This window comes from Culex quinquefasciatus, chromosome 2, assembly GCF_015732765.1.
Source record: "Culex quinquefasciatus strain JHB chromosome 2, VPISU_Cqui_1.0_pri_paternal, whole genome shotgun sequence".
Lineage (NCBI taxonomy): Eukaryota > Metazoa > Arthropoda > Insecta > Diptera > Culicidae > Culex > Culex quinquefasciatus.
This window is the reverse complement of record NC_051862.1, coordinates 112,286,250-112,314,089: the sequence shown is the minus strand read 5'-3', so window position 1 is coordinate 112,314,089 and position 27,840 is coordinate 112,286,250. Positions and strand designations below refer to the sequence as shown.

Genomic DNA, 27,840 nt, shown 5'->3' with positions numbered 1-27,840 from the left:
AAAAATAGACGGCGTCCTATCTCGCCCAGCAAAATGAAGTCGATAAAGTAGTCGGTTTCGATGAGCAAAAGTGGAAAATGTGGTCTAAAAATAGCGACGCCATCCCCCTATTGTGTGCTGTGAAATACATGAACGAAACATGTGTGAAAGGGAATGGACACGAATGGTGAGTTGGTATGCGGTTATTTACATGCTGCTGTTTCCTTTCTTCTTCAATGTGAGGCGTGTATGTGTGGGTGCATTTGTGTTGTGTTATTTGCTTAAAAAATAGAAGGATTAACTGACACTGTGGAAATGGATGGATTATTCTTGCAAATTTACTCTACATGACACTGTTAGAAAAATCATATGGGTTGGAAACTATTTCTTTTTGGATTAAACTCATTTTCTTGGGCAAATTAAATCCACTTTGGCGTTGGCGCCAACACCTCCCGAGCATGGATAAATAACAAGGGAAATGCGTAATAATACCTTTCTCGGGTATTAATACCAAATTTTGGTATTACTCCCTTTAAATTTGTCTTAAGGATTATGCAAGAGCAAAATGTGCTATCATAGGTATTGTTTTAATATTGCAAAATTGCAGAATTTGTCAATGGTCGAACACCACATATTGGTATTCCTTTGTATTACAGTATTTTATCAAATTCCTCTGATACTATGGGAAAACTTTGACCAATTTTGACAAAATAATTAATTTTGCGCTAAAATGATGTCTCAAAGCGAATGCTTTCATTGAAAACCAGAAATTTCAAACTTGATTTTAAATATTTTTGATATACCTCCTAAAGAAATTACTTGAAATTGTGGAAAATTTTCTAGGTCAGGATGGCACATTTTTGTATTATTTTGGTATTAAAGTATTTTATCAAATTCCTCTGAAACTATGGGAAAATTTTGACCAATTTTAAGAAAATAATTAATTTTGCGCTAAAATGATGTCTCAAAGCGAATGGTTTAATTGAAAACCGGAAATTTCAAACTTGATTTTGAAAATTTTTGATATATCTCCTAAAGAAATGATTTGAAATTGTGAACAAATTTCTAAGTCAGGATGGTACATTTTGTTATTATTTTGGTATTAAAGTGTTTTATCAAATTCCTCTGAAACTATGGGAAAATTTTGACCAATTTTGAGAAAATAATTAATTTTGCACTAAAATGATGTCTCAAAGCGAATGGTTTAATTGAAAACTGGAAATTTCAAACATGATTTTAAACATTTTTGATATACCCCCTAAAGAAATGACTTGAAATTGTGGAAAAATTTCTAAGTCAATGGCACATTTTGGTATTATTTTGGTATTGAAAGGTTTCATCAAATTCCTCTGAAAGTATGGAATTTTTTTTATAAATTTTGACGAGATAATTAATTTTGCGCTAAAATGACTTGAAACCCAAAAATGTTAAAGCTGATTTTAATTTTTTTATATACCCACTAAGATTTTTTTTAAAGCGTTGAAATTTCTTTAAGTTGGGATACCCAAATACTTTGAAAAACGAGTTAATCGACAGATTATTGAATTTTGGTGAATTTCAATCCAGTTTTATTTTAATAACACTTATTTTTCAATCTAGTTATTTTTCAGAATCTTAATAAAGAACTTCAAGCACAGTCCGTTCATCAATGACAAATGCATTCGATGTGGTGAAAAATATCACTAAGAACAACATGGAATCATCAAGTGAGTAGATTTGGCTATTGCATATGGATCATTTCCGATTTTTCACTAACTGCAACTGCTGTACTTTAAAATGGTATGAAAATACCAAGTTTTGGTATTACTTGTGCAAATACCAGCGTCCAAAATGTGCTCTTGGTTGCCCAGTAATAGATGGTAAAATACTATGAAATCATACCAAAATCATGTATGTGGAAGACCACAGGAATACCAAAATCTGATTTTCCAAGGGCGCGGGAATAACTAAAAATAAAACCATGGCAATAGTTTTGGTATTCAAGCAATGCTCAAAAATCCAGAAGGCCTCAACTTGGTATTGAAATGGTTTTATTTTGAGGTATTATTTTGCCCTTGGAATAACATGGTTTGGTATTTTTGTGCCATTCCACATACAAGACTTTGGTATGATTTCATGGTATTTTACCATCTATTACTGGGCAACCAAGGGCATTTTGGTTCCTGTTATTTGCCCAAGTAATACCAAAATTTGGTATTCCCGTGTTATTTACCCCTGCTCGGGCTGAGTGCTTATAGCAGATGCGGCGAATTAAGCTAATGTAGGTAATCTCAAATTCTCAAAACTTTAAAATTCGATATCTCTGGAACGAAACATATTCCTTTCTGTCGATAAGTGATTCTTATGTAAAATTGGCCGGGGAACACGATGTTGAGGTCAAATAAAAAAAATAAGTTGGGGTGTTTTGTGATACGGCCGTTGAAAGTTTTCAATTGCGCAATATAGGTAGAAAAAATAAATTAATCAAAATTTTGATCTCGGCAATGAGAAAGATTTGTGGTTCCTGAGCTATCGCCGTTTGAAAATAGGGGTTTCGCTCAAAAATAGCATAGCATAGCATTGGTGTCTACCCGTAGTTGCTACTCTGTTATTGACCAGGACCTCCAAGAATTGCTCCGTGGACCACAGATGAAGAATAGGAACCAATCATCACCACTTCGCAACTTTCAAATATCCCTATCATGCTAGCCAATCGCAGCGCTGGCCACGACCAGTGGTAAGACACAGGGAAGTGGATAGGAATTTTAGTCCGATACTTGAGTGATGAAGACCGCTAAAAAGGCTGCGTCTTCGACAAAGTATCACGTGAGGTTTGAGGGTGTTAGTAAGATGGATGTGAAGCCAGGTAAGTGATGCGGCCGGTCAAATCTATTTATAGTCCTTAATTCTTCGTATGTTCTTGGTTTCATTTTGGAAGCTTTCCAATTCGGTTTACCAAGCTTTTTGTGGTGAATTCTGGTCGTGTTGAAAGTTCAATATTCGCCTAACAATTATGCAACCAGTAAGTGTCCTTGAATTCATTTTGCATTCAATATTGCATTTCCTGTTCTAAGATTCACAGATTCCAATCAAGTTTCATGGATTCTTATAGCATTCTTACACCCAAAGGAAAAATATATCTCAAAATCTGCAATATTGCATTTGCTGCAGAAAATGTTTAGCTCAAAAATCGCCAAAAAGTCGATTTTTTGGGGAGGTACAAAAATGGAGGGAGTGGTTCGATTTGAGGAAATTCGGGATTCTTGCATGTTTTGATAGTATCAACAGCCCTGCCAAATTTGAGCAGGATCGGAGAGGGTAATTTTCAAATGCTGTTCCGCTTCAGATGGAATTACCCACATTTAATTGATAAAAAAATGTTTATTTTGTCGTTTCAAACCGAAACTAGGCAAAGCCTATATTAATTTAATCTATACGCCATTATCAAATGTTTGGCTAGATAATATCGAAGGCCGCCATCTCAGGCCAACTGGGCCCACGAAAAACGGGTACGCTCAGGTTGTATGGGAGCTGTCAAAATGCTTCCGGGCTGGTTGCGCCACTGGCTTATTGCACGTTTACGATAAATCCTTTCATTATTGTTCGGCGCAACAGACGAGATGCGCACTTCGGCGTGCATAATATACCTTATGAAATGATAGCCTATTTGTTAAAATGCATCAAAGTTTAAGCCTAATTTAGTGATATTTTTTAGTTGCTGGTGTGAGGAATATGAAGGCAAGCTGTCTGAAATCATTGCTAATCTTCTTATGTCAAAATATCCACAAAATTCGCCTAACAAGAGAAAACGTCCATTGAAGTCATCGCCGTCTCAGAATTGTTCTCCATCTTCCGAACAGGTATTTATAAAACCTTTAAATCCTAACGGATTGCAATATGCTGTATTAATACAGTATCACAGCAAAAAATCCGATGGTAAAATCGCATGCAAAAGCATGCACATCACCTTCGTCAAAATAAACACCTAATATTACACACTGCATGTAAAATTATTGCAAACACAAAAAAAAGTTGCAACCGACGGGATTCAAACCCAGCACCAATGGTAAGGACTGGCGCCTTAGCCCGCTCGGCCATCAGACCGATGTAAAGCTGGAAGGATAAACGCATATATGAGCTTGACATTTCGGTTAAGTTGTTGTTGTTAATTCATTTATTTCTGGCAGCTTTAACCTTCTTGGTCATTCGCATTCGGTTAAGTAGGTTGAAATATGTAGCCCATCAGTATGAGAAACCTACTTCGGTTAAGTAGGTTTCTCATACTGATGGGCTACATATCTGGAGCAACATTTGAAAAGGGCGCATAAGCATTTTGACAGCTAGAACTATTTTGCAAATTCCGAGACAACAGATAACTATTTAACAAAACCCGCAACGTTGGAAGGAAGCTGGGAAGGTCAGCTATTGTTCAACACATTGAGTTTTGTGAAAAATTTACCTGTTGGCTCGGAATTTGCGAAATAGTTGCAGCTGTAAAAATGCTTATGCGCCCTTTTCAAATGTTGCTCCAGATATTTCAGTGTGTAAAATCACATAAAATTGTATAAAATAATGCAATATTTATTTTACACCCAGGCCTTCTACACGCAGCTGGATTACTACTTTTTTAGCTGTGTATACATATATGTAAAAAAAGTATTTACACTTGGGCACTATGCACATTTTGTGATGAAACATGTAAACAATTGAAAGTTTGTCAGAAACCAAGTACTGCGTTTTGTTCAGAAACTCATGCCGAACATTTTGCCACAAAAAGCTCATGAAAAGATGATTTCCATAAAAAATTATATAACAACTACTATTACAAAAATCAAAAAAGGTGCAAAAAAGTTTGTACACCTTTCGAAAAATTAACATAAATAAAGTTATTTGTTGACAAATCACCATAAATCCAGTCTCATAACTCCAAATAGGCATCTTTGACTGATTAAAAAAATAATTTGGATTGAATATGAAATTTACTAACTACTTAGTATAAAAGTTTATATAATTCTGGAAAGTCTACACCCGAACGAAAAATATATCTCAAAATCTGCAACAGTGAATTTGCTGCAGAAAATGTTATATTTTATTACATTTTTTGCAGCAAGCCCATAGATCATTTTTGCCCGCGTGTAAACACGTCAGCGATCTGCAGTTCTCACCAACACATAGAATGCTGGCGCGTCCCCGAGCAACAATCTAGAGAGAACATTATATCCCTCACAATTCTTCAAGCGTCCATGGCGCGGTGGTAGCGTGTCGGATCAGTAACCTAGAAGTTGATGGTTCAATCCTCGTTCTGTTAAGGTTTTTTTCTGCAATACAATCAATCTGCCGTCGGTAATGTCGATAATTGTAGGTAACGGGCAAAAATGTCATACCCCTATATCGCAAAAAATGCATGAGGGCAGTTTTCATGCAGATTCTGATATACTTTCATGCTGCCATGCATCAAAATCATGCGACCGCCGGTTTGGTGTATGTAAAACTTATCTAAACTTAATTTTTTAAACTTTTAATTTAACCAAATGTCAATATATTCCCACAGAATTGCTAAACAAGCATTTTGGAGTTGGTATAACACCGGGGGTCTTTGTATCGATAGAATAGATTTTTCGTTGGAATTTCGTACCAACCCGGAATTACGTCGTCGGAAAATCCGCCGGCATCCAAACCGATACTCGATTTACAACCCAAGTAATCAAACAGCACTAAATCGTGTCACTGTTTAGCACTACCAGCGCTTTAAGAGCTGCGAGCAAAAGCTAATCAGTTTTCGTATCTGAGCAATTCTCTACGAAATCGGTCTTTTTTCTTTAATTTTAATTTTTGTATTTTTTAATCCGACTGAAACTTTTTTGGTGCCTTCGGTATGCCCAAAGAAGCCATTTTGCATCATTAGTTTGTCCATAAAATTTTCCATACAAATTTGGCAGCTGTCCATACAAAAATGATGTATGAAAATTCAAAAATCTGTATCTTTTGAAGGAATTTTTTGATCGATTTGGTGTCTTCGGCAAAGTTGTAGGTATGAATACGGACTACACTGGAAAAAAATAATACACGGTAAAAAAAATTTGGTGATTTTTTTATTTAACTTTTTAACACTAAAACTTGATTTGCAAAAAAACACTGTTTTTAATTTTTTTTATTTTTTGATATGTTTTAGAGAACATAAAATGTCAACTTTTCAGAAATTTCCAGGTTGTGCAAAAAATCATTGACCGAGTTATGAATTTTTTAATCAATACTGATTTTTTCAAAAAATCGAAATTTTGGTCGCAAAAATTTTTCAACTTCATTTTTAGATGTAAAATTGAATTTGCAATCAAAAAGTACTTTAGTGAAATTTTGATAAAGTGCACCGTTTTCAAGTTATAGCCATTTTTATGTAACTTTTTTCAAAATAGTCGCAGTTTTTCATTTTTTTAAATTAGTGCACATGTTTGTTCACTTTTGAAAAAAATATTTTTGAAAAGCTGAGAAAATTTTCTATATTTCGCTTCATCGGACTTTGTTGATACGACCTTTAGTTGCTGAGATATTGCCATGCAAAGGTTTAAAAACAGGAAAATTGATGTTTTCTAAGTCTCACCCAAACAGCCCACCATTTTTCAATGTCGATATCTCAGCAACTAATGGTCCGATTTTCAATGTTAATATATGAAACATTTGTGAAATTTTCCGATCTTTTCGAAAACAATATTTTCAAAATTTTCAAATCTAGACTAACATTTTAAAAGGGCGTAATATTCAATGTTTGGCCTTTTTGAAATGTTAGTCTTGATTTGAAAATTGTTTTCGAAAAGATCGGAAAATTTCACAAATGTTTCATATATTAACATTGAAAATCGGACCATTAGTTGCTGAGATATCGACATTGAAAAATGGTGGGCTGTTTGGGTGAGACTTAGAAAACATAAATTTTCCTGTTTTTAAACCTTTGCATGTCAATATCTCAGCAACTAAAGGTCGTATCAACAAAGTCCGATGAAGCAAAATATAGAGAATTTTCTCAGCTTTTCAAACATATTTTTTTCAAAAGTAGACAAACATGTGCACTAATTTTAAAAAATGAAAAACTGCGACTATTTTGAAAAAAGTTACATAAAAATGGCTATAACTTGAAAACGGTGCACTTTATCAAAATTTCACTAATGTACTTTTTGATTGCAAATTCAATTTTACATCTAAAAATGAAGTTGAAAAATTTTTGCGACCAAATTTCGATTTTTGAAAAATCAGTATTGATTAAAAATTCATAACTCGGTCAATGATTTTTGCACAACCTGAAAAGTTGGCATTTTATGTCCTCTAAAACATATCAAAAAATAAAAAAATTAAAAATAGTGTTTTTTGCAAATCAAGTTTTAGTGTAAAAAGTTAAATAAAAAATCACCAAATTTTTTTACCGTATTTTTTTCCAGTGTAGTCCGTACCCATACCTACAACTTTGCCGAAGACACCAAATCGATCAAAAATTCCTTCAAAAGATACAGATTTTTGAATTTTCATACATCATTTTGTATGGACAGCTGCCAAATTTGTATGGAAAATTTTATGGACAAACTAATGATGCAAAATGGCTTCTTTGGGCATACCGAAGGCACCAAAAAAGTTTCAGTCGGATTAAAAAATACAAAAAAAATCGAATGACCGAAATCCTAGAGAACTGCTCATCTGCACTAACAGCGCATTTCCAGCAGATTTGCAGCTGAGTTTGGACTTTATATTTCTGATTTCCAGCTAGGCCCCTACTGTTGTTGATCCAACCCTGCAAAATGTCAAAAAAATGGAGAGGAAAAAATGTTGTTGTCTCTTTTTCTCTCTTTTCTGCTTCTCTCAAATCTATTTTCGGGTTGTTTACTACTTTGCCGACGCAGCTGACCGAGTGGGAAAGTTGAATTAATTTGCTTAAACTTGCGATGTTGACGATTTGATGCTGGATGTTGATATGGTCCTGATGATTCCTGTGACTGTGTCCTCACGGCTAAATGAGGGATGAGTTTCCTAGTATGATTTCAGACCTATAAAACTGTTTCGTTGTTGAGTTAAATGCTCCACCTCAATGCTGATTTCTCATGCTCTAAAATATAAACATATATATTCCACTCAGCCACTACGAAGTTTCGGTTACATTGAGGAAAAAACACTTTTTTTTTTTTTTTTTTAAGGACCCTCCATCACACCCCCACACCAAAAAGCTCATAATTGAGCCCCCTGGTAGTGGTCTCCTTAAATGCTCAGCTAACAAATGTTAATGTAAAGGACGAAAGCAAACTAAATTTATGCTGAGAACATTGTTTTACAAAGAAATGCTAATATTGGTGGGCAATGAAGAATAACTACTGCTAATACTAAGGTGAAATCCCAGTGGAAAAAAGATTTCCTTTTAAGGAATTATTGAAGCTTTAAAGATAATAATTTCACAGCCTCCAGAACACACATGCCAGAGAGTTGGGAGACGTTCCTTGAGATGTTCCTTTTAGTCTTTTTTTTTTTGTTACTATCCACAAGCTTACCGGGCAAGGTCCATGCTATGTTCACTGTGTTCACTGGATTTACGAAAAAGAATGTTTCAGCTTTGACGAAATGAAAACTCTGCTTTCCTCCATTTCCGTAAATATCCATCTGGTCGCGAAGGCCTCCAGAACAGTAAAAGTTGACAGGAACATGCAGTTAAGTTAAGTCAATTGATACCCTGAAACATGTTTCTTTCTTTAATTAGAATATATTTTAAAATGATGAAATCATGAAAAAGCTTACCAACATGATGAAAACAGCAAACAATTTCTTCACCCAAAGATATCTCTTCCAAGCTGTCTGCTCCTGGCTCGATTTATTTTGGTTGAATGGATGAAAGAGTAGGAAATATATTTCGTTTAATTTCTTGGTGCTGTCTCTTTCGCTCGTACACGAAACAAAACCGTGTTGCCAGTTTGATGAAATATTGTGTTGCAGTGTTGCCAGTGGCAGCATAAAATGAGCACTATTTCAGCTTCATTTTCTATGCTGTTTAGAAGCCAATTTATGATTTCTTTTAGTGCTGGGTGGTTACTTGAGAAGTCACCCTATGTGGCATCGGAAAGAGCATAAAATTTCCGATCTTTTGATACCCAAACATCTAGGTTTTCTATAAAACCCACGTTTTTAAATACCTAGGCAAAAACGTTGTTATGGTTTCGTTTGAGCAACCTGCCAAAAATGTATGGACTTTCGTAATTTTTGTTCTCGTGGATCAAACTTACTTTTTGCCCAGGTATTTAAAAACGTGGGTTTAAAAAAAAAAAAACCTAGATGTTTGGGTATCAAAAGATCTGAAATTTTATGCTCTATGCTAGGTTGATTTGTTAACCCTCTACTGCCCAAATTTTTTTTCCGAAAATATTTATTTTTCCTATGTTCAGGAGGTCATTTTGAGCAACTTTTGTTCTACGAAAAACTTTACTTCTCTTGTTTTATGTTTTTCTTGTTTTATTTTTAGTATTTTAATTTGCATTTATCTTGTTTAGTTTATGTTTGTTTTTGGTAGTATTTGGCCTATTCTACCATCTAATATAAATACATTTTGCCTATCTAATTTTTTCATGTTTTTACAGTAACTTTTTCAATTTTTTGCATGTTTTTTACATTTTCTGCTATAGAATGGCACCATCATCATTTAAATTGCGAAAAAATGCGTAGAGGCATAGTCTGGGACACTACAAAAATTACTGCATACTTCTTTTTACTGAAAGTATAGGAAATGTTAGTAAAAAACACAGCCAAAGTTGACCCTTAAAAAAATGACACTTTTAAAAACACTGGCTAAGTCACATAAAACAAGTTAAACTCCCAACCCTGAAATTTTCTGAAATTTTAAGAGTTCTTCTTTCCAATGCTTTTTAAAGATCAAAAATCGGTTGGAAAATTGATTTTTGGCGATTTTTTAGATTGAAGCCCGTCTAGAGGCGGGGTTAGGTTGTAGAGGGTTAATAGTGGAATGGTTCGGATTTGTTAATAGTGGAATGGTTGTCTGCCTGTATGGATCAATCGGATCGCGCGCTGGACTCACAATCCAGAGGACGCTGGTTCGAATCCTCGAGGCGGACTCAAAAAATTCTAAGTGTAAATATAGGTATTCGGTGCCCTCTCCCCGTGCCATACCTTCACACTTAGGAGACCCGGGAGGCGGAGTCTTGTCGCAAAAAGAACGATACACACCTGTGGATCCGTTGACGAAACCGCAAGGTCAAGAGGGCCACATTATAAGGTGTTACGTCGATTCCCTTTCCGTTTTTTCCGGAATGGTTCGGATGCCGGCGGATTTTCCGACGACGTAATTCCGGGTTGGTACAAACACGCACAGAAATTGTGTAAGCTTGAATCAACGAACAGGTTTCTCAGCAATAACTATCATGTTTTATTAAGGCAACTAACCATATCTACCAATTTAATAAACATAGTTTATCGACGCTACCATGATTTTTATTGGTTTAACAATCTGGTTTGCCATTTGCGCGTTTCTTTGTTCCAGCGTGTAGCCACATTTAACAGTGTACTTGTGAAATTTTTTCGCTGCTCAGATCAATATGGCGGACGAAAGCGACTTCAAAGACGGCGTGGAAGTTGTGGAAGAATTCGTGGTTGAATCGTTGAGTACAGAGGAAGTGCAAGTGTTTAATTTGCTTAGTGAGTTTCATGTGCAGGTGGAAGTGATTTCAGCTTAAGTAAGCATTCGTTGTTTGTTCGAAAGATTAGTTCTGGATTTTTTAAAGCAAATCGTTATACGTTTCTTCTCAACAGATTATCGAGCGGTTGAAAGTGGAAGCTTTGGTCCAGCCACCTTTCTTGGAGGATGTTAAAACTGGTAAAACGGTATGGTTGTCTGCTTTTTCATAAACAATAATCCAGAAAATTTCTTTCCAGGGTCTTCCAGCGTTGACGTCCGAAGCGTTCCTTCCAGCGGTCGAGCCGGAGACGACGGCGCAAATCGATCATTACAACGCATCAAAACTTATGTTTCTTACCCGAAAGGAACGAATTGCGGTGTGCGGCAAACATTGTTATGGTCAACTGCTCAAAAGGTAAATAGGGGAAATCTACCCATTTTAATCCTAATAAGCGGTCGTGTTTGAATGATGCTGGATAATCTAGAGTCTCCCTTGAATTTTACTAAAACCAAGTACACCAACGAGTAGAGCAAGTTTTTGTGATCATTTCTGTTTATTTTCACTTTCACTAAAAGTTATTCTATTTCTTTACCAAGCATTTAACAAAAAAAAAATTCCCAAGGGTATTCTAATCGAGGCGAATGCATTGGGCCACGCCCATTTTTCTAATATCGGCTTAGTTCTTTTTCTTCCAACACTCTGTCGAGTGTTGCCATTTGCGCTGACAGTTCAAACGAACACTCACGAAAAGTGGCATTTATAGGGAAAGTTTCCTGGCATCGCTGGCTGTGCTGCTGGTGGTGTTGACGGCCAGCCTTTGTTCTTTTTTGCCTTCGTCTCTCGCTCGGTTTTCTTCAGCCTTCGATTTGAATGCAAAGTGAAAATTGAAACGTCAAACGACTTGGCGCGTTTGTTTTTTTGATGGCGCTTGCTAATTTATTACATTTTTCGGGATTATTCTTCAAGTGAGTGACTAAGTAACGGTCAAAAGAACATGTTGCCGATAGTTGGAAGCAATTTCATATCTTAAGCGCCGTGAAAAAGTAAGCGAAAGTGAAAAGTTAATTTTGGCGATATTCATTAAGCGTTTGAGGGATTCTCGTGTGTGTCACTGTGTGTGCCAACAAAATGATGAGAAGTGGTCTCGCAAAATACAAATTATGATCAAAAGTGCATTAAATGTGATCTTTTTGGCCAGTAAGTGGCATACATTTGCGTGCTTACTCGAGGCGGTGCTGTTGCTGGTAAGTTTATAGCCCAAATAGTATTTTTGGAGCTTTAATCGAGCATCAAACTCTCCATATGACGAAGATAGGTGTTTGATTGGAAAGGGTAGATTTCCCCTAGTATCATTTGAACCCGAAAAGAACAAAAATTTACAATTCTCTATTTCAGATGTTCAAAATGTCACCGTGCTATCGCTGTCGAATCACTTTTTATCGTGCAAACATCTGGTCAGCAAGACGGAAAACTGTACTATCAATACTGAAACATGAATGTGAGCATTAAATGAAAATAAAGCAATTAAATATTATTTTTTTGATTGTATTGATTGATTGGCTGGATTATAAGGCTACCAACTCTTTCTGAGCAAAAATCCGTACACTTTTCCGATATGACACCATGGTATAACAAAAACTGTCAATGAATTATTTAGATAAATTCAATTCAATTCATCTTTTGTTTTTATTAGAATTTAGCAGTTATGTTCCAGGATGTTACATTTGAAATTCAGAGATTTGGAGAACCTTTCAACTGAGATCAATTCATAAGCCTTTGCAGGGAGGGTACATATTTCTACGTTTAGATTTTGCTAGCTAAGTGCTCTTTTAGGGAAAAAAATGTTTGAGAAAATTTAGAAAAATTAAATTTAATAAATTTGAGAATTAAAAATATAAAACTGTGTCGTTTTTACAGCTAACAAATTTCACAAAATGCTATCAGAGTGCTTATGACTTGCACGTTTAAAAGTATTCAAAAAATAAACCGTGATTTGAATCGAATCATTATGTTCTTTAATTTTTTTTGTTAGGCATTTAAAAGTTTACAAAATGTCAAGTTTGCTTTTACGAATAATATCGTTCTTAGTGTTTTCACGAACACTTTTCCAGAGTTTTTTTTTATTGAAAAGGTCATGTAACATGTGAAACACAATAGTTTATATGACCTTTAAAAAACTCTAGATTTGTTAATTCAAATGTTCAAATGTTTTCACAAGTTTTAGAAAGCCTTTGGAAAGGGATAAATATATTTAGTAAGGAATTTCTAAAAGAACAATTCTAGAGTTTTTTTAAAGGTCCTATCAACATATGAAAGACAATAGTTCGAAAACTCTAGAATTATTGATAATCCAGTTTGAATGGAAAACTCTCCCTTTTTAAATCAAACTCACAGAAAAATTAAAATTTCTAGTTAACAAAAGCTTCGACCAAATCAAAAAAGCAATTCAATGATTAAAAAGTTGTTAAAAATCCGTACAAATCCGTATTATGCGTAAAATTCCCTACAAAAATTCCGGCCTGTTGAAAATCCGCGAAGAGGTTCGAAAATCCGTATGCTAAGGAAAAAATCCGTACAGTTGGTATCCTTATATAGCATAAACAAACAGTTTAATGAATCAAAAAACGTGATGTTTAATTCAACTCCACATGTTTGTAGATTCAACAAACATGTTTGTTGCACTGACCATAATGATAATTGGAATTACAAACAAGCTACGTTTGAATGGCAACGATCTCCTTTATCAACCCCACAAACATGTTAGGTTGAATTTGATAAACATGTTTGCTGGCCCTGAGATGACAATCATGTTTGTGGGGAAACCCAAACATTTTGCTGGCTGTACTATCGGATTTTTCTACGTGAAATTCCAACGAAAAATCTACCCCCAAAACGATTTTATACCCACTAGAAAATGCTTGTTTAGCAATTCTATGGTAATATATTGACATTTAGATAAATTAAAAATTTGAAAAATTAAGGGGTTACATACATGTAAATCGACAAAAAAAAAAGTCAGAGGTTGGTGTGATCACACACTTAATTTTATTTAAAATCTGTTTTCACGGTATTAAAATATATATTTTCATCTATTATCAAAACAAGTTTGAAGACATTTGGTTGTATCATTGCCGAGATATAGCTATTTGAAGTTAGAAATTTCAAAAAACGGGTGCCACGATATCTCAACACTGTCTTGACTAAATCGGCTCAAAATTTCAAATTGTGCATGACGAAGGCCGATTTTCAAAAAACTTGTTTAAAAAAAAGATAAAAATATTTTTGTGTGTTTTTCATATAAAAAATCATCAGTTTTGATTTTTGTATTTTTTTAAAAAAAAGCAAAATTTCAAAATCGGGCTTCGTCATGCACACGGAATATCTCTTGGGAGTCTTCACCTCGAATTTCAGCCAATTTGGTCCATCCCATCTCGAGTTATCGTGGCACCCGTAAATCAACTCGGTGTTTCGAGAAAAACACTCAGAAAGTTTGAAAGTCCGCTTTGCGCACGGCAAAATGTTGAGCTTAAAATCGTCTCTAACTCAGTTTAATCATAGAATATCTTCTTGAATGTTTCAGGAGTGATCTTTTTAGTGGTTTCAATAATTTTTTTGTAATATGAAATTTTGTGATTTTCTACATGTATGTAACCCCTTAAGTTTAGATAAGTTTTATATCCAGGTTTTTAAGCGAAGATGGCGTTCGAATGGTGAACGCCCGAAATGTCAAAATCGCGCAGTAGCACCAACATTAGAAAAAAATGTGGCTGTCATGCCATGGCACACTTGTTCCGCAATGTTGGTACCACTGCGCGATTTTGACATTTCGGGCGTTCACCATTCGAACGCCATCTTCGCTTGAAAACCTCGATAGAATTTCCAGAGTTATATAAACTTTTATACTATGTAAAGTAAACTTTATATTCAATCCAAATTATTTTTTTAATCAGTCAAGGATGCCTATTTGGAGTTGGGAGACTGGATTTATGGTGATTTGTCAACAAATAACTTTATTTATGTTAATTTTTCGAAAGGTGTACAAACTTTTTTTGCACCTTTTTTGATTTTTGTAATAGTATTTGTTATATAACTTTTTATGGAAACCATCTTTTCATGAGCTTTTTGTAGAAAAATGTTTGGCCTGAGTTTCTGAACAAAATGAAATCCGTGTAAAAGGGGTGTCAAACTAAAAAGTGACCCCGTTCGATTGACAATAGTTGGTGTCAAACCATTGGGGTTTGAGTGTACTAGGTTTCTGCACGGCTACGTCAAGACTGTCATCCACATATAAAGCAAGTGAAGTCATAATCGAACCAAGTTTTTGGCGCGTGGCTTTTGAAAATGTCGTATGCGCATCGAACATAAATAACAAAACTAAAAACTTTTTCATGTTTTTTTTTCTTTTTTACATTTAATCTCAGGGGACAACTAGGGGAACAGCATTTAGTTCCGTCAAGCACCTAATATTGGCATATCAGCACTGTGGTGTTCAGTGATAGCTAGTTTAAAGCTGTTTTGACTGAAATTTAATAAGTATTTAATATTTAAGTATTTAATCTACACCCAGAACTGGGCATCGGCATACGAGAGGATAAAGAGCACGATTCAGTAGTAAAATGGTACTGTGTGCGGACGGAGAGGATTAATCCCGAAATTATCAAAAGTATTTTACTCATGGGTTCATCTTCAAAAAAAGTTCATCTGTCAAAAAAAAATACCGACACCGAGACTCGAACCCAAGACCTTCGTCATATTGAACCGTGCCTTTGCCGTATGGGCCACCATGGTTCGGTGACTAAGTGGCGGTCATTTGTCCATATAAGCCAAGCAATAGGATGAACTGTTCCAATGAACGAATGAACACGCGAAAGGACTGTACTCTCGCAAAATAGCACTTTCCTCACGTTTCATTTCGTGAGGACTATCCTCTCGTTCTTTAACTTTGGGTGTAGTATTCAATTAATTTTAAACCAACGGTCAGGAAGAATCAAACTAATTTAATTTTATTTCAAGGTAACTGACGCTATGAGGATTTTTAGTTTAGTTTAATAAGTTTGGTTGTATTGTATCGTAAATTAGAACTTTGTTTTATTGATCTAATAAATTTTAAATGTGGAAAAAGTTACTCAATAACTGTAATTTTGTCGCATATATATGCAAAAGATAGTTATTTTTTTTTTGTCAAAAAAATAATATGGGAACAAAATTTATGCATTTATTTCAAACGACCTTTTCAAAAACCACACGTAAACAATATTGCCCAGTCAAATCAATCCGAATTCTGAAACGGAATCTAATTTGAATCGTGTTCGCGCGTGTGGTCGGTTCGGGGATTTCGGACCCAGAAAAACACCGTTTTTACACTATTATAAAACACTTTATTACGCGAACAGAAAAACGTTTATTCTAACGTGCAAACGGTCGGGTGTAGTCAACGGTTTATTTAAGACTATAATCTAAAGGGGACAGTACATGAGAAGCGAGCCGGGGAGAGATCAAAAAGAGCGAGGATCACCTCTGCTCACTCTGCTCACTTCAGGGACAGACAGGGACGGAATAACATTTATTTGTGGATCACATTTAGGCTGGTAGAATTGGGAAATTGATGTCTCGCGCGATCATACCGGCCGCCTTGGAATCACTCGGATTCAAACATTCTTCTCGCTGTTACAACTACCACTACAATTCTCACTGCTATCCCACTGATTTGTTTTGGTTCTGTTCCTTATCTCTTATCCGTTATCTTCGTCTCTTATCTACTTCTACTGTTCTATTGTTACCCTAGGTCAAGTCTGCTTTTTGTTTGCTTATATACTACGATCGCGGCTGCGGCCGTCGATCGAACACGGACAATAGATATTGTTCTTCTGCTGGGCTGTAAACATCGTGCATTTCGCTGCAGTCGAAAATGCACCGATTTTACGTCGAAATCTGCTGCTTTTTGGACCGGACTGGACCTCGGGCGATCAACCAGGATGCCGCGCTGCTGCTGGGGACGCTGCTAGGTCGATAGGTGCCGTGGTGCTCTGCCAAATCTTGATTTTGTCGTTCTTTCAGATGCTGTCTCAACATGGCGTCGATCGAAAGCAGGTCGACCTTGAACTTGGGCTGGAACTGGGATGTACTGCTACCGTCTACTGGTGTTTATTTGAAATGCTGCTCTGCTGTGCTCGATCGGTTGATTTCCTGCTCGTTGCGGGGGTGGATGCTTTGAAGGGCTGCGGTTGTTGTTCGACGGCGTGCCGCCGACGTTGGTTGTCGATTCGTCTGTCTGCTTGCTTGCTGCTGTTGATATGCGATGTTTTGTGCTGAACGCAAAGCCACCGTGCGTGGTTGGCGCCGTGCGTGATCTGATGCTCTGCTGACTGATGCTATCGGTGACGCCGACGTCGGCGTCGATGCGATGCGAGACTCCCTAATCAGATGAGAGGGTGCTTTTTAATCAGTTAAATTATATTCAAAAACGACTTGCCTGAACTGGGGGAGACCTCCGTGGCCTCCCCCGACGCCTCCTGGCGTCGCTGTTGACCCTCAGCGGTTACCGACACGATGGTTCTCCGGGTGTACGATGCTGCGATGACGGGGGTTGGCTCCATCGGGCTGCGATTGGAAACGAGCTGGCCAAGCTCGCTGCTGGTCGTCGCAGATGGGACCGGGAGGACGTCTCCTCCGCTGCTGTCATCGTGTGCGTGTGTGTACCTCGAAGAGTTCCAAACGTGGAATGGATTTAGCTGGGTTCAGAATTGGGAGCAGTCTTTGCGACTGAAATGGTGCTGAGCGCCGCTGTTTTCTGTTAATCCGTAACCGTGCTGTGCTGGCAAGTGTCCAGCGAAATCGCAAGCAAACATCTTCATGCAAACCACCACCGAAACAAAACAGGTTACCTCAGAGCATTTCGGAAGTTCCGATCTTTTTGACGGCCTCCGAGCGCAGAACGACCCGCAGGTCTGGGCGCAGACAGGGTGGCGACTCTGGAGGAAAAAGATTCGGTGAACTTTTTGAAATTCAAAACAACACATAACTTAACTGGTGTGCGGAGGCCTTTCGACCTCCGCCGTTGGAGGAGTCCTAGTTCTCCCCTTGCGCGGTAGAAAGATTATCACGGATCGGCAGAATGCAGATCTTAGAGATCGCACGCTGATAGCTGCCATCCTTTGTGCGCACCGTGACGACACGGATGTTGCCGTCAGCTCCCGGGTGAATATCGGAAACGCGTCCGAGCTGCCACTTCAACGGCGGGAGGTTTTCGTCCTTCAGCAGGACCATGGTTCCGACAGCAACGTTGTCTTTCTGCTTTGTCCACTTCGTGCGGTTGTGTAGGTCCGACAGGTAGAGGTTGGACCACTTCTTCCAGAGCTGCTGCGTGTACCGCTGAACGGTTTGCCAGGCCGACAGTCTGTTCTCGGGAATGTGGTCGAGGTTTGGTTCTGGAATCGCAGTGAGTGGACGCTGGATCAGGAAGTGTCCTGGGGTGAGCGCTTCGAAGTCTGCGGGGTCGTTGCTGAGCGGCGTGAGCGGTCGCGAGTTGAGGATCGCTTCGATCTGAACCAGCACAGTCTGGAACTCGTCATACAACAGGGTGTGCAACCCGATCGTGCGTTTGAACAGCAACTTGAAGCTCTTCACCGCGGACTCCCAGAGGCCGCCGAAGTTCGGCGAGCGAGCGGGAATGAACTTGAACTCGATGTTGTCGTTCGCTGTTTCACGGATAATCTCCTCTTCGAACTGCTGACTTAGGAACAGCTTGGCGAGTTCGCTCAGCTCACGTCTTGCGCCGACGAAGTTCTTGGCGTTGTCGCACATGACCAGCTTCGGTTTGCCACGCCGGGCAGTGAACCGTTTGAGGGCCGCCAGAAATGCCTGCGTCGTTAGGTCTGCTGCTAGTTCTAGGTGAACGGCCTTGGTGACCAGGCAGACGAAGATGGCAACGAAGCACTTCACTGGGCGAGCTCGGCGCTGCGGGTACGCGACCTGGAAAGGTCCGCAGTAGTCAACTCCGACTCGTGCGAACGGTGTGCACGGTGTAACTCGTTCGGGCGGCAGATCCGCCATGAGCTGGTCCAGAACCTTCGGCTTGACACGGAAGCAATCGACACACTTGTGGATCACCTCGCGAACGAGGTTTCGGATGTTGATCGGCCAGAACCGCTCACGCACAGCAGAGATCAACAGTTGTTGTCCAGCGTGAAACATGGTTTCGTGATAGTGTGTGACGATAAGCTTCGTGAACGAATGACGATGGTCGAGAATGTACGGATGCTTTCGGTTGTCCGAGACTGCGGCGTGCTGCAACCGGCCGCCGACGCACAGGATTCCATCGACGATTCTTGGGTTCAGCGCAGCAATGCGGGAGTTGCTTGGAATCGCGCGATCTCTGGACAGAGCATCGTACTCCTCCGGGAAGCATTCTCGTTGAGCGAGGCGCACCAGCTTCTTCAAAGCGACCTCGAGCTCTTCAGCCGTCAACGGACCAACTCTGCGACAGTGCTTGTTCGCCGCACGGCTGTTGAAACAGAAGCGGCAGATTACAGCGGTCGTCCGTATTGTCACGGTGTACGACGAATTCGCTGTGAACAGTCTACAAGGCTCGGCGTCATGTGCAACTGCAGCGACAGCGTTGTGTTCCTCCAGTTCTTCGTGGTCGAAGTCTGCTGCGTTCGGCACTTGAGCGTGCGGCCAGTGCTGGTGGTCGAGACTCAGCCAATCGGGTCCGCTGAACCAAAGCTTTGAGTACTGCAGCTGCATCGGTGTCATGCCGCGAGAAATGATGTCAGCTGGGTTCTCTAATCCGGGCACATGGTCCCAAGATCCGCTCTCCGTCAGGTGTTGAATCTCGGACACACGGTTGGCCACGAACTGGTTCCATCTGGACGGTAGTGACGCAAGCCAGCAGCGTACGATCATGGAATCCGTCCAGAAGAACGCTTTTCCTCGGAAGTTGATGGCGTTGGCCACTTTCTCGTACAGATGCGCCAGCAGCAGAGCGGACGCCAACTCCAGGCGGGGAATCGACTGCTTACGCTTCTTCTTCTTCAGGTTCTCGAGCGGTGCAATGCGGGATTTGGAAGCCAGCAAGCGGACGGTGACGTCGCCGTTGGACGAAACGGTTCGGATGTAGATGCACGCACCGTAAGCGTTGACTGAAGCGTCGCAGAACCCGTGAAGCTGCACATTCCGGTCATCAGCACCTAAGCCAATCCAGCGGGGTATTGACAGGCTGTCCAGACTACAGATTGTCAAGGGAGACAGATTGGTCGATGCAAAATAAATTGGCACTGGCAACGTATGTTTTGCGCTTGCAACACTGCCAGTTTTGCTGGACGTGAATGGCGGTTGGTGTCCAGCGCGTTTGGTGTCCAAAAACATTGGCCAATCTGTTTGCCTTGACAATCTGTAGTCCAGACCGGCTAGATTTCTGCGGTATTCTCGCCAGTACTCCTGCAGATCTTCTGGCAGAGCGGCGTCCCAGTCCAGTTCCATGCGCCACAGCTTCTGCACGAAGATTTTTGCTTGGACAACGACAGGACCGATCAGCCCGTACGGGTCGAAGATCATGGCCATGTCTGAGGCCACGACACGCTTCGTGATCACTGCAACGTCGTTCCACTTTGGCGATCTGAAACGGAAACAGTCCGTACTTGGCTCCCAGACGAGCCCGAGCGTCTTGACGGTTGCGTCAGACGTGTCCAGTTCTAGCAGGGTCCGTTCGTCGCGAAGATGTTTCGGGACGTCGAGCAGGATGTCTCGGGAGTTTGAATGCCACTTTCGCAACGAGAATCCGCCAGATTCCATCAGATCGACCATTTCGGCGACTAGCTCTTTTCCTTCTGCGACCGTGTGCGCACCTGCCAGCATGTCGTCAACGTAGAAGTCACGTTTGAGGACCTTGGCAGCGGATGGGTGCGTCTTTTCTCCGATCTCACCGAGTTTTTGCAAGCACTTGGTCGCTAAATACGGCGCAGACGCCGTGTGTTGTCTGATTCGTGTTCTGTGGTCTGGGTTGTTGTCGCTGTACTGAGGTCGTCGCGGTTGGTCTCGACTGCTGTTGTGGAACGGAGGATCTCATCTGATCGCTGTGCAGCATCGAGTGATGTTTCTGGTGACAGTGGTGGCAAGTTCCTCCTTCGCACGTCCGCGGGTAATGTCCAGGCTTCAGGCAGTTTCTGCACAGCTTGTTCCTCGAAACAGCGTCGTTGCGCTCCGAGATCGTCATCATCTGAAACTTGAAGCACCGGAACGGGGTGTGCCACGGGCCGCTGCAAAAGTGACACTGGTTGCTGCTCCGCACAGCAGTATGACAGACCGCTGCCTTCGGAGGGCGCTGTTCCGACGGTTTCGCTTTCGCTCGTTTGATCGACTGAAGAACCGAACAGTGGCCGCGCAGGTACTCCAGTAGAGCCTTGTAGGTTGGGACTTCCTTGCTGTTGTGATGGGTCTCCCAATTCCTAAGCGTGGCCGAGTCCAGCTTTGAGCACAGGACGTGCGCCATAACCGTACTCCAGTTGGCAGTATTTTCGCCCATCTTGTCCAACATCTGCAGATTTTTCTCAAACTCACCGAGCAGGTGGCTGAGACCGTCGTACGACTCCTTGGTCAGCGGTTCCAGATCCAGAATGGCATCGAGGTGGGCTTTCACGATCAGCTTCTTGTTTCCGTACTCCTCCTCCAGCGCGTTCCACGCGACGGAGTAGTTTTCTTCCGACAGGTCGATGCCACTGATCTCCAGCAACGCAGGACCAGAAAGAGACGATTGGAGATAGGTGAACTTGTCCATCGATGTCAGCTTCGAGTTCCGGTGGATGAGACTCTTGAAGGTGTCACGGAAGGTCACCCACTCGCGCAGATTTCCGCTGAAGTTCGGCAGATGAATGTCAGGCAGCTTGACGCGCAACGGAAACGAGGTATCCACATCACCAACACTTGGAGCTGTCTGCGCGACGTCCTTGACCGGCCGCTTCGCAATCAGCATCGCCTTGACCTTGCAGAATTTGTTGTCGAACTCCTGCACCACCTGTAGATTGGCCTCTTCACGATGTGACACGACCTCCTGCTTGACCTTCGGCTCCGCATCTGCGTACTTGGCCGCATCCTTTTCTTCCAGCAGCAACTCCAGCTTCGTCCGTAGGTTCGTAAACTCCAGGTACACGTCGTTCAGCATTCCGAGTCGAACTTCCAGCTGGCACTCGTGTTCTTCCGCCTTGTAGTGCTCGACGAACTGGTTCAGCACCTCCAGTTTGTTCAGCAGGATCTCCTGCTTCTTCCGCAAAGTCTGCAGATCGCCCATCGTGACCACTGATCGCCAACTGAATAACATCCACTTTCACTTTCAGATTCACCGGAAACAGACAGATCGACTCGACGTTCCACGACGCGACCGCGCAAGACAGATTGCGAACTGTACGACCCAGTATTGACAGCAGCGACAGAGGAATCGACCAGGGAATTCCAGAGGACCAGACAGAACAACACAACACTCATGCAACCTGACCAGACTAATAAAAACTCTCGTGCAATTTTATTTTCAAAAGCCACTTTATTTTCGTCCGCAAAAGCCAAAACCACTCTACGAGCACAATACTTCCCAAAAATCCGTCCCGAAAGCTCCAGCCGCAATCAATCACGAACTCCAACGATGACGTCAGCCAACCGGTTGAGATGGTGACGTCGCGACGCTCGCCAAAGCGCGCGCACCGTGAGTCGCCGTGAGTTCCGCGATGGCGAAATCTTCTTCACAGCACTGCACAAATCGTCACCGCCTTTGTTCGGCTTCTTACAATGCACTATTGTGCCACTGTTCAGCTCCGCTTTTTGGGATTTTTTCCCGTTTTTTTTTCTGCACTTTTTAGCACTTTTTCACGGATTTTCCGTGCACTTTTTGTCCGTTTTCACGCGCAACACGCACCAAAATTGTCCAGGCGCGCTTCTGCACCGTACACTTTGCGCTGCTCTTCGCGGGCAGGCCAACACTTCGCGCACTGAACTGTCCGTTTCGCGAAGTGTCCCGAACCTGGCCAGACCGGATCCTTCGGATCCGGTTCGAAGGACCAAATGTTCGCGCGTGTGGTCGGTTCGGGGATTTCGGACCCAGAAAAACACCGTTTTTACACTATTATAAAACACTTTATTACGCGAACAGAAAAACGTTTATTCTAACGTGCAAACGGTCGGGTGTAGTCAACGGTTTATTTAAGACTATAATCTAAAGGGGACAGTACATGAGAAGCGAGCCGGGGAGAGATCAAAAAGAGCGAGGATCACCTCTGCTCACTCTGCTCACTTCAGGGACAGACAGGGACGGAATAACATTTATTTGTGGATCACATTTAGGCTGGTAGAATTGGGAAATTGATGTCTCGCGCGATCAAATCGTATACAAATTCCGTTTCAAACGCAACAACCGGTTCCGTGTTCGAACCGGTTGTTGCGTTTGAAACGGAATTTGTATACGATTCTAATTAGATTCCTGCAGGCCAAGGGTGCATGATACTGATGATACTCGTCGGTTGACACACCCAGGTGAGGAACATCCCGGAAGGATGCCCAACTACATCCGTAGTGCTGTTTGGACAAAACAGCATGGCTCTGGTTCCTTGCAAGTGTCCTATTTTCTTACCTCCACGTTGGCTTGGTTTTCATGATGACCTAGCTGGTGGCCTGTGGAAACCTTTGTTTTGTTTATCATGTGCCTTTTCTTTATTTATCTATTTGAATAATTTCTAATTTCTACTATCTTTCTTTTACTATTGATTCTTTACATAGTATATTTCCTTCACTGTCCATTGTTTTGAAACTTCACCTTTTTCTTATGATTTATTGTTTATTCGTCAAGCTTATGTAGACTACTTACAATTTTCTTACATACTAGATATTATTTCTATTGTACAGATTTTTTCGTAGTTCCGGTTTAGACATGTCGAAATGTATGTACTGTGAATTTTCATTATAAAAGCGCATCATTTGATTTAATGGCGAATTTTTAAAATAATTTGTCGTGTATGCAGTTTTTTAAAAAGTGGTGAATGTCTAAGATTACGGCTTGGTTCATGAATACTATTGCGTATTTCTGAAAGTGCAAGTGAGGTTCGAGCCCTTACTCAATTTATGGAATGATTAAAGGATTAACACAAATATTACTATTGTATTTTTGAAAAACTTTTCTAAAATGCTTAGGACCAAAATATTGTAACAAAACACCGCGACAAAAGATATAGCAACAGATAAACACGACTCAACACTAGGAAAGATTTCAGGAGAAAACAATACACAGTAAAATAACAACTAGTTTTTGAATTCAAACTAAAAATAAAACAGTTTTTGCTTTAATGAAAATTGATAGGCACACTTTGAATGGTTAGGCGCTTATACTTACATCAAACCCTACGTAATGTACCACCCCCGGCCCCCCGGTTAAAATGCGTAACCGGAAAAGAAGGTGTGCATGCCTGGCACGAACACTCAAAGCGTGTTCTAGCGTGCTGCTCGTACTGACTCAGAGCAAGGGTAAGATGTAGGTGTAAGGGCAGTGCGTGTTCGTCGGGAACCTGGTGCATAAGATCGGTCAAGGCCCGTTCTTACACTGAAAATTGCGAATTGCGATTCTAACTAGATTCCGTTTCAGCATTCGGATTGATTTGTCTGGGTGACAGCGCGCCTCTGGCAGGGACTTCAGGAAACTGTATGCGTGTCAGATCCCTGGGTTTCTGTTAACATTAAATTGTTTAGATGTTTCATCACAATATGTGAATAGTGCTCAAGGGGTGTAAATCCTTTTTTTACATACTGTAACTCGAACGTTATTTGATTACAAAACGCATAGTTTCTGTTTCTATTTTAAAGTGCAACAAACTGCAACAACAAACGCTACGGAGCATAAGATTAAATGAAGTTTTTTTTTTAAAACTTTTGTTTTCTTATAATATTTGGAAAATACAAAATAAGGCTTAGGGTTCGTTTTAAGGCTCATTTTATCAAAATTTTATTTTTCCTAGATCAGTAGTGTCCCTACCAATGACTTGCACCTATTACAAAGTATGATTTAACTTTTGGTTATTTTTGTTGATAGTTTTTAAAAAATCTTGTTCAGGTAGGGCAAGTGTACCATATGTATTTTTAGTATGGAAAAAATTACAAAAAACAAACGATAAAATTTTTAGTAAAATATTATTACTTAATCTAAAAATGAAAGAAACGTTCCAAAACATTCTAATCTCATGTAATTAAGTGATAACAGTGCAATTGTTATCAAATTAACATGTTTTTTCGTGCATTGTTCCTCTTGCCTTAACGGGTTGTTCGTCTTGCCCCACTGGTTAAGTAAAACGTACATGAAATCAAAAAATTTAAAATAAATTTTTTACATTGAAAAACAGGATTTCAAAAAAACTTTTTCTATCAAAGTCTTAGCTAAGACCTATTTAGAATAAGATAATTAGGATACAGATTTTTCAACTTTTTTAATGGGTTATAACGAGCATTTCCATAACCACGGCAAATAGTGTCCAGGGCATTCGTGGAAATACAATGTCCCATCCCAGAGCGTCCCGGAGTACCAAACCTTCTTAGCATGGTGCTCCCAACAAATTCAACCAAAATCTCGGAGCGTATGGTGTTGTGTCCCCGCTTCTTCCTCCCCTGTCGATTCAGAATTGTGTTGTTTGTTGTTCGAACACTCTGTGCTCAAACTCAACCCACTTCAAACGAATCATGTCTCTGCGATACGGCTTCACGCAGTAGGCCTGGCCGCTTTAACGCTTGTGATGTTTCAATGCATTCTAATGCAATGGCGCACTACAAATGTTAACCCGTATAGGCCTGGGTGAAATTGGAATCACTAAAATGACCATAACTCAGCGAAAACTCAACCAATTTGCATACTTCTTTATTAGTTGGACTCGTTAGAATGTCTATTTTCCGAAAATGACCCGCAGAACCCGGAAATGTTCCGGTGGCCGGAGATATTCCGGTGGGTCACTGGGTCAAATGGGGTCAAAATGGCAATTTTTGGGACCCGTATAGATTTTCAAACAGAAATCTTGGAAAAATACATTTTTCTTGTTATGATCATTGTTCTACCCACAGACAATGCTAACCATCAATTTTGAACCACCGGAATTGTTCCGGATTGGACGGGTAGGTTCCATACCGCGGGGAACCGGTCAGGGGCGGCCAATAATACAAATATTTTTATCATGGCAATATGGGTGTCAAAGTTCACCATTTTCAAAATCTAGCTCATCTAGGATCCCCAAAACCATTTTTGGACCGATCTGGCCACTTTGGGACCGGTTCCCGGTACTCCGGCGAATCCCGGAATACGGCAAATTGCGGAATTATTTCAGAACAATTTTGGACCCAGCAATATGGGTGTCAAAGTACACCATTTTCAGAATCTAGCTCATCTAGGATCTCCAAAACCATTTTTGGACCGATCTGGCCACTTTGGGACCGGTTCCCGGTACTCCGGCGAAACCCGGAATACGGCAAATTGCGGAATTATTTCAGAACAATTTTCGACCCAGCAATGTGGGTGTCAATGTTCACAATTTTCTAAATACAGCTCATCTAGGATCACCAAAACCATTTTTGGACCGATCTGGCCACTTTGGGACCGGTTCCCGGTACTCCGGCGAAACCCGGAATACGGCAAATTGCGGAATTATTTCAGAACAATTTTCGACCCAGCAATGTGGGTGTCAATGTTCACAATTTTCTAAATACAGCTCATCTAGGATCACCAAAACCATTTTTGGACCGATCTGGCCACTTTGGGACCGGTTCCCGGTACTCCGGCGAAACCCGGAATACGGCAAATTGCGGAATTCTTTCAGATCAATTTTTGACCCAGCAATATGGGTGTCAAAGTTCACCATTTTCAAAATCTAGCTCATCTAGGATCCCCAAAACCATTTTTGGACCGATCTGGCCACTTTGGGACCGGTTCCCGGTACTCCGGCGAAACCCGGAATACGGCAAATTGCGGAATTATTTCAGAACAATTTTCGACCCAGCAATGTGGGTGTCAATGTTCACAATTTTCTAAATACAGCTCATCTAGGATCACCAAAACCATTTTTGGACCGATCTGGCCACTTTGGGACCGGTTCCCGGTACTCCGGCGAAACCCGGAATACGGCAAATTGCGGAATTATTTCAGAACAATTTTCGACCCAGCAATGTGGGTGTCAATGTTCACAATTTTCTAAATACAGCTCATCTAGGATCACCAAAACCATTTTTGGACCGATCTGGCCACTTTGGGACCGGTTCCCGGTACTCCGGCGAAACCCGGAATACGGCAAATTGCGGAATTCTTTCAGATCAATTTTTGACCCAGCAATATGGGTGTCAAAGTTCACCATTTTCAAAATCTAGCTCATCTAGGATCCCCAAAACCATTTTTGGACCGATCTGGCCACTTTGGGACCGGTTCCCGGTACTCCGGCGAAACCCGGAATACGGCAAATTGCGGAATTATTTCAGAACAATTTTGGACCCAGCAATATGGGTGTCACAGTTCACCATTTTCAAAATCTAGCTCATCTAGGATCCCCAAAACCATGTTTGGAACGATCTGGCCACTTTGGGACCGGTTCCCGGTACTCCGGCGAAACCCGGAAAACGGCAAATTATGGGATTACTTACTAAGAAATCAAAAGTTCATGATTAGTCCAATGTATTTATATTTTTTGAGTTTGAAGATATTCAGGCTCTCTCTCTCTCTCTCACTTTCCTTTTTGTCTCTCATTCGTTCTGTTCTTTTACTATCTCGCTCGCTCGTTTGTTATTTTTCTTTCTCTTTCATTCTTTCAGTTTTTCTGTTGCCCTTTCACTGTTTATGTCCTTCTCTTTCTTTCTTCCACACTCTTTTCTTGCTCGCACTCTCTTTCTCTTTCTATCTCTCTCTCTCTCTATCTCTATCTCTCTCTCTCTCTATCTCTCTCTCTCTCTCTCTCTCTCTCTCTCTCTCTCTCTCTCAAGCTTTTGAACATTTTTCGCACAACATTACTTTGGCTGACTTTCCGCATACGCCACAGATGGCAGTCTCACAATGAGCACATTTCGTTTCAGTTTTCCGATCCACTTTGCACGTCTCGCACCGAACTCGACTTATCTTTGTGTTCGTCGTCTTTGGTTTCAGGCCTTGCTTCTTACACTCTCTACAAAACTTTAGGTCCATCTCAGTGTAGTGTTGCTTACAGACTGCTTCCGCGCAAATACAACAGGTACG

The 27,840-nt window shown here is 40.6% G+C and overlaps 1 protein-coding gene across 4 annotated transcripts in view; it reads left to right on the top strand.

The window, feature by feature from the left end:
* Positions 1-27,840, top strand: part of LOC6039992 (integrator complex subunit 3 homolog) — a 254,482-nt gene that overhangs the window by 140,308 nt on the left and 86,334 nt on the right. For 3 of the 4 annotated variants that reach the window (XM_038251677.1, XM_038251676.1, XM_038251680.1), the window contains one exon: positions 3,674-3,818. The exons of the other annotated variant lie outside the window; for it this stretch is intronic. In XM_038251677.1, the coding sequence (XP_038107605.1) occupies positions 3,674-3,818 (145 nt within the window). The remainder of the gene's footprint in view (positions 1-3,673; positions 3,819-27,840) is intronic. 4 annotated transcript variants of the gene reach the window in all.